The sequence below is a fragment of the Girardinichthys multiradiatus genome, chromosome 9 (assembly GCF_021462225.1).
Source record: "Girardinichthys multiradiatus isolate DD_20200921_A chromosome 9, DD_fGirMul_XY1, whole genome shotgun sequence".
In the NCBI taxonomy this organism is placed as follows: domain Eukaryota; kingdom Metazoa; phylum Chordata; class Actinopteri; order Cyprinodontiformes; family Goodeidae; genus Girardinichthys; species Girardinichthys multiradiatus.
In genome coordinates, this window is record NC_061802.1 from 2,100,591 (window position 1) to 2,118,801 (window position 18,211).

The 18,211-nt window shown below is 44.4% G+C and overlaps 1 protein-coding gene across 1 annotated transcript in view; it reads left to right on the plus strand.

Annotated features, from left to right (window-relative positions):
- The window catches only part of mast2 (microtubule associated serine/threonine kinase 2), a 139,678-nt gene that overhangs the window by 17,864 nt on the left and 103,603 nt on the right, over nucleotides 1-18,211 (plus strand). Inside the window, exons 2-3 of the mRNA XM_047374758.1 lie at nucleotides 7,447-7,597; nucleotides 7,968-8,140. Coding sequence (XP_047230714.1) covers nucleotides 7,447-7,597; nucleotides 7,968-8,140 — 324 coding nt within the window. The remainder of the gene's footprint in view (nucleotides 1-7,446; nucleotides 7,598-7,967; nucleotides 8,141-18,211) is intronic.

An 18,211-nucleotide genomic window follows, 5' to 3' on the forward strand; every position in this document is an offset into this window, starting at 1 on the left:
GTTGGAGGACTTAACAAGCAGAAGAAACGGAGGTCTGGCATCGATCCAGCATGGAAAGAAAACTTCCAATGGCTGAAAATAACCGCCCATGAAGCTGGTAGGCCTTCACATCGGGTTCACTGTTGAACCTTTGGTTTTACTTAATGCTGCCTAGTCAGCAAATATAAATGACTGTGTGCTGCCTCTGTACTTAACTGTGTTAAAGCTGGGTGACACAGGTGAATTCATTGCTAAAACTCACACAGTGATAATAAGCTGCAAGGTAACCCTTCCAAACACCTCAAAATCCAATAGCTTTTAATACCACAAAACATTGTATATACATACAGGGTCCATATCGATATTAACATTGCTGTTATATTTACAGATTATCTATCTATACATATATACATATATACATATATATATGTTCTAAATGTTCTAAATGAGGGAAATAAACAACCAAATGTCTTCTGTTAGCTTCAGAATCAATCATTTATGCTGCGTAATGAGAACCGCGCTCTGGCTCCCCTCACCATCCCTGCTGTTTTACACTAATTACCTCATGAATATGAAGCAGTGCGCACAGATTGGATCTGTGGAAACCCGGTTTCTTCTTGTCTAACATAAGATCTTTACGCTGGGGAACAGGACCGCTGTAGAACCTGCTTCACAGAACTGGATTCAACACCAGGAATAATGTGTGTTTTACGTCTTAATGCGGCTCACTTCAGGTGCAGCGATCAACTCTAATGATAGACAAGATTATTTTCAACATATTGCACTTTAAGCATGAAATTTCTAACAAAATGTCCTTGCACATAGAAAGTCTCCTGCTGGAGTAAGACCCGATCAGGTCCACACACTTCCTGGTCAGTACTACGTTTGGCAGCACTGTTTGCCGGGAGAGCAAAGGTGGCTTCAAGCTTCCAGGATGCAGCTTCGGCGCAGCGTTCCCTCCATCAGGCTGTCAAAGAAAGGTTCTGGGATTGCATTTCCTGATGAGGTCGGTTTGGGTCCAACTGCTGCATCTTCAGCCTCCAGACTAGGCAGGGCAGTTAGCAGAGTCATGCTGTTGGTTTGCCAGTGTTTCTGAAGGTTACCAGAATAATCCATCAGCAGTTTTATGCTGTGTGTGAGCAAGGAAAGAAAGAGTTTGGACCTTTCTGGGCCTTTGGGCCCAGTCTAGAAGTTCACCGAGTGCAGACTGAATGATTAGAAAGACGAGGTGACATTCTCTGAACACAACCTGCTGTTTGAAAAGGAACCCTCGCCTTCTGTAACATTTTCACTCCTCATTTCTGCAGCCAAACTGCTCCTCCCTCTAACGAAGAGATCCGCAGCAACCGGGCCGTAATCCGGGCCGGCCTTGTTTTCCTTGGATCCCCTGGTGGGACTGTGAAGGTCATCTCATGTTGGGAGAGGAGGCATTAAAACGGACTGCCTGGAGAGGACTTTCAGTCTCAGTATTCCTGTTCTCCACCTCTTCCTGTCTGTTTTCATGACTCGGTCCAACTTCTGGCTCTGAAGCTCACGTGTTCATGCAGGCAGCAGCTTTGGCTGAATGTTTCTGCTGCACACATGCATGAAGTAACTTCTACGTCACTGGCTGATCTCTGAAGCTTTGGCATAATTTGAAATAAAGGCTTGCAGCAGGTCAGGTCAGAGCTGAGCTGGGCTTTAACATCACAGTGAGCTGCTCCTCCAGCAGCCTGGAAAACCGGGTTTGTTAAAAACATCCAATAATATCAACATGCCAGGAGAAGCTGATAAAGTCTGTAAGCATGGGGATTGTTCTGGTTTGGGTTGGTTTTTGTGTTGCAGGACCATCATGGCTGGACCTCTTCAGAGTGATCAGGTACAGATTAATTAGCTTAAAAAGCATCTAAACCCAAACTGATCAGCATGAACATGTCAGCGTTATCACATCTGTCAAACAGGCCAACTTTAATAAAAACTGCAGCCTTCAGTGAGGGCAGCTGTGCAGCAGTGTGAAGTTGCAGCAGCAGCTGTTTGTGTGCATGAAGCTGGTGTTTGTGGGTGGAGACCAGGAAGTCGGAGTCTTTGTTTGTAGCTCAGGGTGTTGTCCGTTCCTCCCTTGTTCTCCTGGTGAAGGACTGTTTGGGAGGAGAAACCTCTCAGCCTGCAGCGAAGCCCTCTCAGTGTCCGTCTTATCTCTGTGGGCCGGGCCTCGCCTTGTTGTGGGCCTACCTTGGCACACAAACGAGCTGTGACTGTTTTCTGAAGCCAGAGTCACTAAAAGGTCAGAGCTGTGCAGCGGCTGAGCGGAGTATCTGAAGCCTGCAGGGTGGATGCCTGCTGACAGGATATCTTTAACCTGGGGACCGTTCACCTCTCTCTGTGTCCCCGTTAGCTGCGGTGACCCGGCTGGGAAACATAGATAAGGCTTCGTCTGCAGCAGTTCAGACTTATTTGTGCACAGAACTCTAGAAATGTCCAAGTTTATCTAAGATTAACTGCATAACTAAATCAGTTTTATTTCCAGAGGGCTTCTCCTTCCCTGTTCTTTTAATTTCACAGCCAGAACCAGAACTAAAACAGAACCAGGGTAGGCATTTACCCCAGAAAAAGCCCTGATAGGGAAGAAGGTTTGTATCTTAGCCGTGCAACTGGAGGTTTGCAGATCTCCAGCTGCAGAGGACCTCATTGCAGCTTGGAGCAGCAGCTGACTGAGGCAGCAACATCCTGCAGGCAGATCTGAGGAGAGACCTTCTCAGCAGCAGCAGCAGTAATTGGCCTGATCTATCCTGAACCTCAGAGCTCCGTGGAAATGGGACAGTCATGGATTCCAGATGTAGTAATTCTGATTAATGTGTGACGGTCAGCAGCTACCTGTGTGTTGCTTCCTTTCTCTTTATCTTGCCTGCTTAAACCTTCATAGTGTTTTATCTTCTAGCCTACTGTGAAGAGTAGGACCACCGTTTATCTGATGAAGTGTGCAGGAACAGTAAAGTTGTGTAACATGAGTGAGCACGCAGCTTTCAGATATCACCTGAAGGTCAAATCATTCTGACCTCTGCATGGTTTTGATAAGTGGATCTATTTCCTCCTCTGAATAATAAAGAAACACATTTTCAGTCGCTGCCGTCTGACAACTTCTCCACAATCATCCTGCAGTTGGTTCTGGAGTTCTGGACGGTGTTGGAAGAGCTTCCATCTGCTGCTCTGCTCGGTTATGCATCTAACTGGAAGCAGTGCAAACAGAACCCCCCCCCTTCAGCTGCTGGTCCAGATCCAGAAACCAGTCTGAACCCATCAGAGCTGGGAGCCTCTGCACGTCTCAGGACACTGAGAACCTGGAGGGATTTAAAGGACCATTCAAGCCACTTAAAGTTCTGTTAGGACCAGCCGGCTGCTGGTACTAGAACCAGATGTTTTCCTTTCACAGACTTTCTGTTGGACTTGTGTCCATCTTGAGGAAAACAACATTCCTGGAGTTTTCCTTGAATTTGTTTCCTCCAAATGTTTTCTTGTTGTATTTTAGCCCATTTTTCCGTCTGAGATGTGGTTTAGTTCCTTGTGTTACATGCAGCTATCCAGTTTTTACACATTTAGAAGAATTCCCCTGTCATTTCCGTCCCTGCTCATTGTTTTCCTCCACCTTCAGCTGGAACACATCAGCGCTGATTAACAGGAGTATATTAATAGTAATCCTGCTCTCACACCCTTAGGATGATCTTCTCAACGCAGCCGCCTTAAAATTCAGCTTCAGCTGCAACAAACACTCAGTTTTTAAGGTGGAAATCAGCCTGGTGCTGTCTCCTGGCTGTGTGTCAATCCTTCCTCCCTTTCTTCCTTCCCTTCCTGTGAATCTCTCCAACTAACATAAAACTTCAACAACTCAAATCTCTTGATGCTTCTTGCTTAACCCCACCCTCCTCCTCCACCGCTGGTCTCCCTGTGCAGTAAAACATCTGCAGCAGCCTCCAGCTCAGTGAATCAGCAGTCGCCTCTCCCTGCAGCCTGGAGAGGTTTTAAATCACGTTGTGGATGATTGCTCCTCCTTCACTGCCATAGAGACCATCCTGAAGATTGATCTGAGCTCAGTTCGGATGTGGTGGCCTGCAGCAGCAGCAATGAAATTAGGAGACTGCTGACTCAGGAACAGGTTCTCCTCCTATTGTCCACAGGCAGCAGCTGCTGTCGGTCGGTTTTCTGCAGGATAGAAAGTCTGTGATCATAAAGTTCTTCCAGCTAAGTTCTCCATGTAGATGTGAAAAATGACGAGCAGAAGCTGATCTCCAGGGTGGAGCGGGGAAGTGGAGACGGGCGATTTCAAAACCTGGTTTTACTTCCTCGTTTTCGCCTCTCTGGTCAAAGAGAATGAGTTAATTTAATTCATTTAAAAACCAAACAGTTAAATCTTTCCACCCTGCAGTGTTTCAGGGAGAACGTTAGTTCCACCAAGCTGATTATCGGGTAAAACCAGGAAATGATCATCAGTCAGCAGCTGATGGATTTGAGCCTGTTGTTTATGTAGCAGCAACTCCTCCGCCTCTCCTGCTGTAATCATCTACAGGACTGGTGGGGAAATATGGCAGCATTTGGGTTTATCTGCTGCATTCATTGGCACCGTTCTGTGGGTCTGTTTCTGCCTCCTCCTGACCTGGTCCAGTTTAAACCATGTTGACCCAGAGAGTTCCAGAGTCCAACAGGCAGGTTAAGCTCACCTGATGCTGCAATAACTGCTCTCCAATCAGTTTGCACGTGGAACCCTGTGATGAACCCGCTTTTATTTTCCATCTGTGGTTCTGACCCAACTCCTGCAGTGCAAGAAGCTCACATCAGATCAGCTGTTACTAGGCCTTTTCCATCAGACTGCGGTCAGTCTGCCACCTGCAGGTTGGAGCAGGAGCTGCAGGAGCATGTTTTACATCTGGATTTATTTATCAGGGTTTTTGCTTTAAAGCAGCTTTATGAGGAGAGATATGGGACCATGTGTGGAAATGATGAAGAAACAGTTTAGTCTGATCAGTTTATTGGTGCTGACCTCGTTCCATACATTGCCATCATTCAGATGTTGCTGTAACTGATTTGTAGGAAAGCTGCTGGTTCAATTCCAGCACTGAATCTTTACTTTTTCTTCTTCTATGCAATAAAAATAACAGAAGCTAGATTTAAAAACAGAATAAGAGATCCCAGCTGGATACAATAGTTTTTCATAAATAATATTTATATCCATTTATTCTTGGATACCTTTAAGATATTTTTTGACACTAGTGGCCTTTTTTATTTTTTGACAGCAGGCAGACAGGAAAGAGGGGTAGAGAGAGAGGGAGACATTCGGGTCCGGGACTCGAACCCGGAACGGCCGCCTCCGTATAATGGTTGCGTGCTTTCACCCCTACACCATCAGCGCTGCGCCTTCTTGGATACCTCTTAGTGCTATGTTGTAGTTCTGGAAAAATAAAATGAAAATGAAAAGTAAATTAAAACAAGCGATTAAAAATTTAAATTGGAATTAAAAATGTAATAAAATAACTACAGTAAAATACATACGTTTCATAACTAAACTAGAAAACCAAATCAACCTTTTTTTTAATCAACATTTAGCCTAATTAAGCTCAGATAATAAAATTTGTGTAGTTATTAATAATGTAATGCTCATCATTTCCAGTTGTAGGCGAGACCTTCCAGGTTCTGCTGATGTTTGGATGTTGTTGAATGTTAAGTTTGGATAAATTATCTGATTTAATGGCTTATTTTTCATATTCAAACCCGGTTGATCCGTTCATCCGCTTGGTTCTGGAGGCTCTTAATAATCTTACATGTGCTGCAGTGTCAGTTAATAGATGACCACGATCCCTCTGCCTGGGGGGTGTGCTGCGTACCTCTGGGTTCTGTGGGTTAAAGTGGGTCGGATCCTCCGATTCTGTTGAACACAAGTGGTCCCTGAAACTTCTTCTGTGAAATCTGGAATTGTGGAGATTTGCTCCATGATCTTGAGGGCAGACCCTGCTGCCATGGTGACAGCAGATGTTTTCCAGATGTTTCCTGGGTGGATCTGCAGCTGTTTTTCTCAGGTGAAAACGTTTGTTAACAACAACGTTCAGGTCACATGACAGGCAGGTTGGTACCGGGTTTTAGTGTTCTGTTCTGCAGAGCCCGACTGCACCTCCACTGTTTTAGAAACTCTGCCTGTTTGCATCTTAGAGCAGCTGATTTACATATTTTTATCCAAGATGTTTAGAAGTAGACATTTTAAGAAGAAAAAGCACAGATTCTCACATTTATGTTGGTTTTCATTTTATTTCCGACAGAAAGAAACGAAGTTGATGTTTAGTCTCATCAACTTCATTTTAATCATTATTAATCATCAGTTACTGGAAATGAATCCTGTAGGATATCAGGAACATCAGGACAGGTTTGCAGTGAGGTTTTTTAAATGAGTCCAGGTCATCTCATCCATCCCCGAAGCCTTGCCACCGTGGAGCTTTTTAACCACCTTGGTGACTTCAGCCTGGGTGATGAAAGAGTCCAAACCCGAGTCCCCAGCCTCTGTTTCCACCAGGGAATGCATGATGGCAGGATTGAGGAGATCCTCGAAGTACTCCTTCCACCACCCGATAATGTCCTCAGTCGAGGTCAGCAGCCTCCTGCCCCCACTGTAAACAGTGTTGGCAAAGCACTGCTTCCCCTCCTGAGGTGCCGGACGGTTTGCAATCAGGTTAAAACGGGATTTAAAGTTTACGTTGCAGAAACAATCCTTATGGTCATCTAGAGGTTTCTGGACCCTGGGGCGGCTGGGACGGACCATCATTCAGTGGGATCGCGGATTGTTGTCGGACGGATCTGTATTCCAGATGTTTGCTGGAAGAATGGAGCTATGCAGCAAGGCGCTGTCATGGTGGGAGGTTGTGTCATGGTATGGGCTCATTTTTCTTCCTCTTCTGTGATAGCAGCATTAATGCAGAAAAGTCCAAAAGAGATTTTAGAGAACGTCTGTTGCCTTCAAGATGGAGGGACCATCTTTTCCAGATATGTCCATCATTTTTCACCAAGATGATGGGAAACCACATTCCCTAAGTCCTGGCTGAGGAAGAGGAGGGTGCGGCTGCTAGGTTGACCCATCCTCAACAGAGAACATTGGAGAATATAGAAACCAGATAGGGGAAAGGAAAAATGGGACAGAATGTCCTGGAACTCTTCATTAGTTCGGATCCCCAGTCCTAGAAGTGTTTGGAGAAAGAATGAAACCTGACAAACCCAGAGTTGACTTATTATTTAAATGTTTACAGCAGCTGCATATTTTTCCATTCATAGAAACTCCATAGAGTTGAAGGTTAAAGGTCAGCTTTAGGCCCAGCCATGCAGACCTCTGCTGCCTGCAGAGTAAAACAGGTTTTATTTGTTTCTCCAACCAATGACAAATTTTCCTCCACAGCCTTCATCTGTTTACAGAAGGAACATGGAGTCTAACTGGGGTTTCTCTCATCTTTTTACCAGAAGGAGTTTGCAGCTCCTCCCCCTCTGCTGTTCAGGAAGCTGAGTAATCCCGACCTGTCGCCCGCGGCAACCACCGCTACAAAGTCCAAACTGCACCGACAGCTGAGCCAGGATGAGAGCCGGGCCCGACGCAGCAGCCTGGCCATGACCGGTAACTTACTCCTGCAGTTATTTCTGAGATACGGCCCAGAAATGATCAGAAGCTGGTTCTATGGATTAGAACTTTCACTCATTTTGGGTTAATACACTAACCTTGGATCTTTTTTGGGTTATTTAATTGCTGCTCCTGATATCGGCAGAGGTGAATAATAATTTAATCTGCAGAAAGAGAATCCCACCTCAAATCTGCCCGCTGCCCAAACAAAAGTGTTCAAACCTTTTCACATGGGTGCACTTTCCTGGTTTCACCTTGTTGATTTGGGTCATGTCATGTGCTCCAGCCGAGCTGATTTATGTTTGGATCAGAACCTTCCACCTGCAGCAAGGTTTCACTCAGATCCCTGTCCCACCTGTTTCCACAGGGAAGCAGCTGCTGCCTCTGTCCTGCAGCCTGCACGCCGGAGTGAGCCAGCTGGCCTTGCAGGGGCCCCCTGGAGCCCTCGGAGGGCCGTCAGGAGGCGGAGGAGACGGGAACAACCTGGTGCGGATGAGGAGTCAGGTTCTGGGGCAGTCTGCGCCCTCGCTCACTGGACTGGTCAGTACAGAATAAAATTCATTCTGCTGGTTTTCATGCACAGGATAAATGTGTCGCCTCACATCTGTAGCATCAGAGTGTGTGTGTGTGTGTGTGTGTGTGTGTGTGTGTGTGTGTGTGTGTGTGTGTGTGTGTGTGTGTGTGTGTGTGTGTGTGTGTGTGTGTGTGTGTGAGCTGACTCTGTGGGTCTGGAGATGAGAGAGTGTGCTGCGCCCCCTGCTGGCAGCAGAGAGAATGTCAGTCGTGCTGACGGGAGACCAAATAAATCCTGATTCTGCAGAAGAGGTTATGTGTTGGTTTTTCCCTTTTTGTCTGACTGTTAGTGTGGTCACTCAGGAAGGATTGGGTCCACTTCAGAATCAAACTGCTCCAGATTTTTTTCATGCAGTTCTTTTTGTGTCACCTTTGAAACTTTTTCTACATCAAAGTCGAACAGATTGATTTGCTGTGACATCATGACTGTTTGCTGCTCTGTTCACTGACTTCACTACATGTCAACAACTCGATCATCTCAGAAAAACAGCAGCTGTATTCTGTCACATTCAAACCTGAGACTGGAAGCGACCTGCAGGTGGCAGCAGAGTTTAATTTCTGTGTCACACAGGTTTATCTTCTGCAGATCTAATCACATAAACTGCTTGGATCTGAACTTCATTTCAGCTGCTTTAATAACTGTGATTGTTCCTTGTGTCTCCAAGACAGACTGGCAGGAAATAATCAGCTGGATTCAAACCGGAAAATCTGATCCGCAGAGTAATTCCAGCTGAGCCAATAATCACAGGTTATTGTCCCTCAGCGGGCATCTTTATTAATGTTTTCCTTCTTACACAGCAGATTCTGTAGCTTCTTGCTCTTCGTGGTCGTCATGTTTCAGAGCTGAGTAGATCCACCGGGTCGCGCTGGATCTCATTGTGTAGCAATGGGCGAGGCTGAGATCATGGATCCAGAAATGGTGCGACAGTCTCCTCTGGGTCAGGCAGAAAATCTCTGCCATAAGTGGAGAGGTTCCAGTATGATGTACTGGTGGCGGGATACAGCAGGAGAGGTTGATCCGAGCTTCATTTTCAGTAATCAGGACATTGCTCTGGTTTGTTATGGCAGAGGAAATAGTTGGTTCCTATCCATTTACTGCTCAGAGCTCAGAGTAGAGCTGTTGCTCTTCTGCATCACAAAGGAATCAGCTTTAGGTTGTTCTTTCCTTTGGAGCTTCTCAGGTGTAATGGATGGACCGACGGACAGATGGACGGACGGGTGACAGTTCAGTTTGACCTTCAAGTGTTTTCATCCAGGATTTAAGGACATTTCAAACCTTTGAAAAACAACCAAAACTGTAGCATTTTCTGCAGCTGCCTATGAAGTTCTGAGGAGTTCTGACTGTTTGGCTGAAATCTTAATTAAATCTCAAACAGGATTAGTCCTGGTCTGTGTGTTGTTGGGGTGTTCTTCTGTGTTAGCCCTGATGAATGGAAGGACTTCCAGATGGTGTTTACCTCCTGAATGATGGCCTCCTGTGTTTCAGAACCCAAACACTGAACTCTCCGACTGGCGTTTTGCTTCCAGTCAAATAAAAGACTTTTTATTTAGGGAGAAATGATTTCTGTTGGAGCTCAGGTCCTCCAGCAGCAGCTTCATTAGCTGCAGAGGGGAAACATCTCAGATTAGCATCTGTGTTGGTGGAGAAGAGAACTGGAGGACTCTGCTGGGAGGGGAACATAAAAGCTGAATGCCGCTGCATTGTTGCACTTGTGTTGCTGTATTTTCAGCTCATCTCCCTCAAATGAAAGCAGTCTGTGGCAGTGGGAGGCCCACTCAGATCTTTAATCCAGCCTAGGAGAGGAGCAACGCTCCGTGAAAAATATTTCCTGAACCAGAAAACGGGTCGTTTTAAAATGTTTTCAGTATGGATCCACAATATATCTGATGTTAGTCCTGTTTTAACATATCGGTTTTGGTCCGATAAGTAAATCTGGGCCGATATGAACGGCCGGTATTATTTCCATCTTGTTGCCGTTTGTGTTTCTGGGCGGTAGGGGTGTGGCCATGTAGTATCTGATTGGTCATGTGACAGTGATGGTGATGCAGCGCAGGTTGCGATTGTTTGACTAAAGCAGAGAAGTGATGTCAGTGGTTTGGTCGTTTCACGGTGTTGGAACGGTAGGGAGATGCATATAATATATATACTATCAGTTATCATCCATAACGTCAATATTAATATCGGATATCAATATTGGTCCAAATTTTCATATTGGTGCATCTCTAGTTTTCAGGATTCTACACATGTATTATTTTTATTGACTACAGAAGAATCCAACAAACTGATCAGGCATGTTGAGGATCTCCTCCATGTGAGACTGGTAAATCCAACATTTACCGGGTCCAAACTCCGTGTCCAAAACCAGGTCCAAAATCAGTGTTCACCAGGTTTCTGGTTCTGATGACTCCTAACTGAAAATGAATGAACAGACTTGTGTTTGGTGGCGCAGCGCTTTGTGAAGATCACCTGGAGCCTGCAGACGCCACACTCACTGACACCGCCTCCTCCTGTGATGCTGGAACTGCTGGGGAACGGGTCGACCCAACTGCACCTTAAAAATACATGAGAGCATGCTAAATAATTACTGTTCGTGGCGCTGGTCTCCTTTGCTCAGGAGTCAGAAGAGACTTCCAGGCGTCAGATGGTTCTGTTCAGGAGAAAACGCCTGGACCAGGATCTCCAGCTGAGCTGTTTGGAGGAACAGGTTACTCAAGAACAGCTCAAAGTCTAAACTAAGGCCCGTTTAAGGACCTGCTCCAATCTTTTGCTCTAGATGTTTCTGGAACACAGATCTGAGTTTTTATTCTTTAAACCATTTTGTGTAAGATGAAGTTTGAGCTTAGAAGATGTGCCGAAGTCCAGGTTTCCCTCATGGTTCCTCCCTCCCTGTTTAAAATCTTTTTAAGGAAAAATGAAGGAAACATCTGTTCAAGACGCCTGTAAATTAGGTTGGTAGTTTGAAGCCCAGATTTTCAGCCAACAGGGCGAATGTCCCTTATGATAAAATCTGTTATTCAGGTTCTAATAATAATCTAATTATTTATTAAAACCAGTCTTTCAGTGATTCTCACCATCTTGTCTTCATCAACATCTCCACACTCGAAGTCATCTGCTCCTAGTTGTCATGTCTCCTTTGATCCTCTTTAAACTAAGGATGAATCATTCAGGGAGATCATTCCAGGCAGGAAATCATTTCTTGGCTGTTTTAAACATACTAAAACATTTTGCTTGATCTTTTCAGCTTCTGCTGCAGATCCAAACATGTTGTAGTCTCTAGATTAAAACAACACAGTTTAGGGAAACATCTCATCATTTTCCAGTTAAAACAGGCGTCTAGATTCTTTGTTCCTGCTTTAATTAAAGCAGAGACTAAACGAGCATGTTGCTCTAAGGAAGCACTGATCCGGCCCGCTATTGACCCGAGGAGGAGGAGATGCTGTTTCACTGACAGAACCTGAGGCCTCTGCAGACATTCAGCTACTTCAGCAACGCATCGTCTTGTGATGGGATGGAAAATATTATGGAAAAATATGTGATGGACAGGATAAATGTCTCCTGCTGGAGCGAAACAACAGCTGAAACTGGGAGTAGAGGAGGTAAGCGGGCTCCCCTCCTGTCTGATCCTGTAAAGAAAACAGAACATCAACATATTTTTCTGTCTATGTGTGAGATTTATTCTGACAGACATTTAACTGTTTCTGTCTAAATTCAGCAGCCAGTTTTGTTCCATCAGACGCTTCAAGGTTAAACTTTTATTTCATTTCATTTCATTGAACATTCATCAACCAATCGTTAACATGCGGCAGGAAAGGTGGTTTTTAATGCCGAGGGCTTTTGTTAGGACCTGGTGCCATCAGCCGTGTTGCTGCGCTACAGTTGTAGGAAAACATCATCAACAAACAGACAAAAGCTGAGTGGGAGTTATACAGCGGGGAACCAATGAGGAGCAAAGTTTGTTCAGAGGAGCAAGTCTGGACATTTTCACAACTAAATACAAAATTAGAAAATGTCAAACAAAGAGGACTAATGTTAAACATTAATGATAAAACAGAGACAAACCTGAATACGTGCAAAAATATGAAGAATCAGCATTTTAACAGCTTATAGCTGAAAGCTGTGGTGTAGCAATCTGGTGGTTTTTGATGTTCTGGTTCTGTTCAGAGTTAGTGGACAGAGGGTTGGGAACTCCAGTGGCCCTCCAGCTCCCCTCACCATCCTCTGCAGGGCCTTTGTGTCAGCCATGTTGCTGCCATATATTCCTCACATTCAGTACTAAAAACAAGGAGGATCTCTTAACAGTTTGCTTTTATTACATCATCTCCACCCTGACTGCAGTTTGGAGCTGCACACAGAAACGAACTTTCACATGAAGACAACAAAACGTTAAACCTGAATCTGCAAACATCAAAAGACTGGTTTGGAAACACTTAATACAACTAAAACCAACAATGCAGTGGAATAAGGTCAGAAACCTGCGGTGGATGATGACCCTTCAGTTCTGTCTCTCAGCTGGATCAGAACCCAGCAGCAGTGCAGCTTTGAATGCTCTGCTTTGACGTCACATCTGGGGAACTCTGTGACTGATGTCGGTTGCTGTCAGGTTGTTGGCATGACAAGCAGGAAGCTCTGCAAGCGGAGATGATTGCATCTTCAGTCTAAGGACTAGAAAAAGTCCCAAACATCAAATATTTATCTCATAGTTTGAATAAAACTGTAATCACTACATAAAATAGTTAAGTGTCAATAAATATGAAATAACATTCAATGATGTAATGCTTCCTAATCACCTTTTAAACACCGCTGATTGGTTCATCTACACAGCAGTGAGCTGCAGACCAATCACCTGCTAGCCCCGCCCACTGACTCTGATTGGTAAAACCTGACCGTTAAAATTAATTCAGAGCAACAGAATAATTAAAAACTGAAATAATTGTTTGTCAGACATAATGAATTCTGATTGTAATTAATGATTTCCGCATTTGTGTATAAGTTATTGAACCACTTAAATAATTATAGATTGATGTATTTATTTGATGTGTGATCCTTTGTTTCTGTGATCACATTCGGAAATATTTAACGAATGAATTATTTGTTGGGTCGTAGAGTTCTTGGTCCTTCATGTCCATCATCTGCTTGGAAAAACTGACGTCTGCTCCAACCACTGAAGTTGTCAGTAAAAACAGGATTTAAACAAGCTAATAAAAAACTGAAACGTGTGATAAAAGCTGCTTGTTCAGCCAAAGCGGAGATGATGTCAGAAACGTTTGAGTTTTGCAGAATGAAGCTCATGTCTGGTTAATCCTGCAGCCCCTCAGGCTGTCTGCTGCACCGTCTCATTTGTTATCACTGCAACCTTTATGATTTCTCATCACTCTGATGGGCTTTAATTGGAGGAAAATGTGAGGAGAATATTTGAGACCCTCCAGTCAGTGGTTGGGCCACAGCTGGTAATTATCACCAGCTTCTTCTGCATATCTGCTGTTTCAGATGGATCCGTTTTGCTCCGTCTTTCCTCCATCCCCTCTTCCTTGCTTCACTTTTCGGTCCATCACTATTAAAAGCTTTCCTTTAAGCCTAACTGATGTTTTGGCAGCTCGCTGCATTTGGACCTAAGTCTAAATCCAGCTAATTGGTTTCTGGATAACTGTCACCTGCAGCCAGAAGGTAAACTGTCTGCACAGCTGGATTCATTTGCTTCTAGGTCTGACTTTAATATTATTATTAATATTTTTAACACCCAGTTTCATGCAAACATGAACCTCCAGTATTCAGATCCTGGTTCTCAGATTAGTGTCAGACCCAGAGAACCAGCTGCGTAGGATCACTTCTCTTTCTGTTTTCCAGGAAATCATTAAATTAGTTCTGCTTGTTAAACTAAAACAGGCACAAGGATAAATGTGAAAAGAGATGAGGCCCAGATGAAGCCTGTAAATGAAAACTAGTTTGTTCCTGCCTATGTCTTGTAAACCTGACTCTGCGCACCGATGGGACGGGTCTAAATGAGCGGTCATGGAATCACGTTGGATCTCTGAATGGGATTATTTCAGACTGAAACCAGCTTCTGTTTGGTCAAAGATCGACAATGATCTCAGCAGTTTGATCAACCTTCAACAAAAACCGATGCTGTGCTGCTTTGGGTTTAATATCTTAGCGAAAGTTCTGATAGATTTTAGGACAACGTTTAAAATGTAGAGCGAGCCTTTGGTTAATGATTACGGCCCAGAGTTCTGACTTCCATAACGCTAATCAGAGTGTCTAGAAGGATTCTGATCCATCTTTGATCTGTCGAGTCTTACACCAGAACCATCACAATAAAACAGGAAAAAGAGAGTTCCTACTGCTGCCTGGTTATTTTAGGGTATCAGACCTCAGATAAAGCTGAGTTGGACTCTGTTAAAATAGACCTGACTCTGTGTATCCTTCACCCTGCTCTTCCGGTCTGAGTTTACCAGACTGTTGGTTCAGTTTGTGAGTCGGGAACCTAATATGGGTCTTCTCAGGTGGACCTAAAGGCCGTGAGAGGTGGAGCATATTGGGAAGCACATGGCCCAGTGAGGGGAGCTGACTCCTCAGCCTTGATGTGATGCCCACTTAAAATGCCTCAGCACTCTGTCAGCGTCTCTCTCACGCGTCTGCTGTTGGATAAAATGGGTCTGCTAATGGACCGAGGACAAGTTCAGAGAGTCCATTGAACAGAATGTGACGGTACTCTGCCGAACTCTTGATCAACACTTTTCTGGCAAAACACAACAAAAGGGAACACCAGCACAGCCCATTTTCAGAACCAGAGCTTTCAGAGCCATTCCAGCCATTAGAATCGTTAGAATCTTGAAAGTTCTGCCAGGTTCAGCCTTTCTCTGAAGCGTTCTGTCCTCCATGTCGTTCATCTCAAATATCTGCCTCTGCTCAGCAGGAACATCTCGTACCCATGACCCCTTGGCTTTGGTTCAACCAGGTCTTTGTTGGAGCTCAGAGGTCCAAGGATAATCTGGAATAGTAGATGTATTAGCTTTGTCCTCCAGGTCTTCTCTGGGCTTTAGTGTGGTGCTGAGTGGAGAACCAGTCCTTCTGGGCTCTGTTGTTCATATGGATGCTGGAACTCGGCAGAATAAGGAGCAATGAAAGTCCTGCAGACATGATGAAGATGATGCTGTAGTTCAGAATAAAATGTGAAACTTGAGATTCATACTATAGAAACTAGGAGGTCATAAAGGTTCCAGACCTTCAAGCTAGATCCAGCAGAACAGTTCTGAACGGACTGCTGCTTAATTTCCCTGCAGAATTCCTCTTCTTGACATCAGTTTCTGCTGCTTGGTGTCAGCTACTTCAGTTTCTAACAAATGTCTTCTCTTCCATCTTGTGGAGGTTTCCCTCCATTCTTCCTCCTTTTTTTTCTTCCTCTTCTTCTTCTTGTTCAACCTCCTGCTGTTTTATTTTTGTTTTATTGTTTCCTTGGAGGTGAAGACCAACCTGAGGACACAAACTGCTCCTTCCAGCTTATAAAGTTCTATTTCTCCACATTTATCGGCATCTCTGCTGTCAATCCTTTCTTTAACCTTCTGGTGCCAATAGGACCACACTTGGTTTCTTCTCTAACACCTTAGCAGGTTGGAGCCTTCAGAGACAGGGGTCTCTTTGGTCATCCATCTTTAAACAGTCTCTCTTGAGATGGTTCAGAGTCCTGGTTCCGGTCTGATGCTCACTGGGGGACTGAGGTAGAAAGAGGTTGGTTATGTGTCTGTGTTCGTTAAGGCCGGGTCATACATGGTTCTGTCTGTAAACGAGAGCCGCTTGGACCTCAAGCTGAACCTCACTGGTCGTGATATTCAGTTTTCTCTACAGAACCTCAGAGGGTAAATGATCTTCTTCTGGTCCTGATGTTTTCTGTGTTTATATGTTTGGCGCCACCCTTTGAATGGGAGTATTATTGTCTCTGATGATGTGTGCAGCCTACACGGCCCCGGTGGACCAGGTAGGTCGGTACAGATGAGGAAGTTAACGTCACGCAGGCTTTGTAGTTTAGCAGACTACTGAAAGACCCAGTGATGACCCAATTTCACCTTAGCGGTACACTCCACCAGGTTTTTGTTGATGTAGTCCTGGTATTTCATAGGATGGAAGGTCAACAAGCCCACAGCAAACAAAGGGCATGAGGTGCTTTTCCACACATTCTTCCTGTGTTGAACAGCTGATCTTTTTGTTTAGTCTTATTGAAACTGTAGATTCAGGAGATTTCTTGTTGTGGTCCAAAATAAAATTTGTTCTATAGAAGGAGGAAGAACTTGCTTTGTTTGTTGTTGCAGCCTCAGTGTCTGGTTGAAGCTTGAATTAATGCACTGTAAACCGAAACAACAGGTGAGGGAAGCGACCTAGTCGACGGCAGTGACTCTGAACTCAGCCTGAACTTCCTCATGCCTGCAGACAACACATTTTACATGATAGAAATCAGCATGTTTGACTTGGAGAGCTGCTTATGAAACCAGCATCAGAAACTCTTCCAATCAGCTCAGATTCTGTGGGTGTTGGGATTTGTGTCCCATGGTGCATTTCTGTCCCTGAATGAGGAAATTGCCAAGCTGAAACTCCTGACTCTGTGATAAGATCCCAGTTTGGTCCTGCAGTTTCAGCACAGCTTTGACAGGCCTGTTGAGATGAAGAAGAAGCTAAATTATCTGATTGCTGCAGAAGCTTGTTCATCCAGATGCATTTTTTAAAAGATAAAGATTTAAAATGTTATGCATCATGTTGATTAGCTGCGTCGTTGCAGCATTTGTCTTTTATCCTATGTTTGTCTCTTTACCCCAGTTCCCTCTGGCTGCCCTCTTCTACTTTATTCTCCCCGCTAAGCCTGTTCAGCCTGACTCAGCATTTTCTTATCAGCTCTCTGCCACAGATGAAGAGTTTTAGGGAGTCCTTTGTCCTCTTCACCTCCTTTCCTCTCCTCCATCTCCTCATCCTCCTCTGTGATGTGAGCTTTAGCTCCTCGTCAGATGCCAAGTCACTTTAAATGGAGGCTTTTAGCAGCAGATTGAGGAGCTTCTGATCCTAGTTGTACCTGCAACAGGAAACCAGATGTATGAGCTAGTTTAACTTAGTTTGACTAAAATTAAGGGAAAAAGTCAAAAAAAAAAAAAAAAGCAGCTTAGAAGTCAGCTGAAAGGTGTTGAAGAGTGATGACGTTGTTTCAAAGGCCAAGATGTCCATGATGGAGAATCTGCAGATGGAAATTGAGTTCAGTCCAGTGAGGAGGAGTAGGTCAGGAGAAATGTTGTTTAACAGCAGTAGCTAGGAGGCCTAACATAGTAGTAGCAGATGTAGTTTCTGACCAGCATTGTTACTCTGATGGTCATGAATGTCAGCGCTTCCATGTAATCAGAATACTTTAGCTTTACTTCATGACAATATCTGACACACCTCTCAATGTCAAACAACTGTCCATCTAACAGGTGATCACCATATGTTGTTTGGCTCTAAAACGTCACGTCAAGCTAGTGCTGAACACATGACGCATGGCAGGGAAGCTAAAATACTGATAACAGGCAGAATCAGACAGCAGCTCCTTCATCCGGATCCAGCGTGAAGACATGAGTCATAGCTGGAGCTGAGAATGGTAGGAAAACAGGAGGATCGTTGGTAGAAACTGGATGTTGATTTGTTTAATAAGGTGATCCGTAGATATCGGCTGAGGTTTTCACTAACAGGAAACATTTGGAAAACTTTATGCTCACAAACAACAGCTGCACCTTCTTCAGTGGTCTGTCTGTTCACTCCCTGCTGAAGCTATATGTCTTAAGAAAGACATGGCTATGTGGTATCTTTGAGTTGTTCTTTGTTTGATGATGCTGGGATGAAGATGTTTCCAACACAGAGTGAGGAGAAATTCATCCTCGTCACTCGTTTATTTCCACAGAGGTCCTCCATGTGTCCTGCATGAGAAGATCTTTGTTGGAAAACTGGTTCTACTCATTGTTTTTGTGTTGCCATTAAACAGCCACACATCCAGTCCATGTTCCTGTTATAAAGCTATAAAGGTTTTC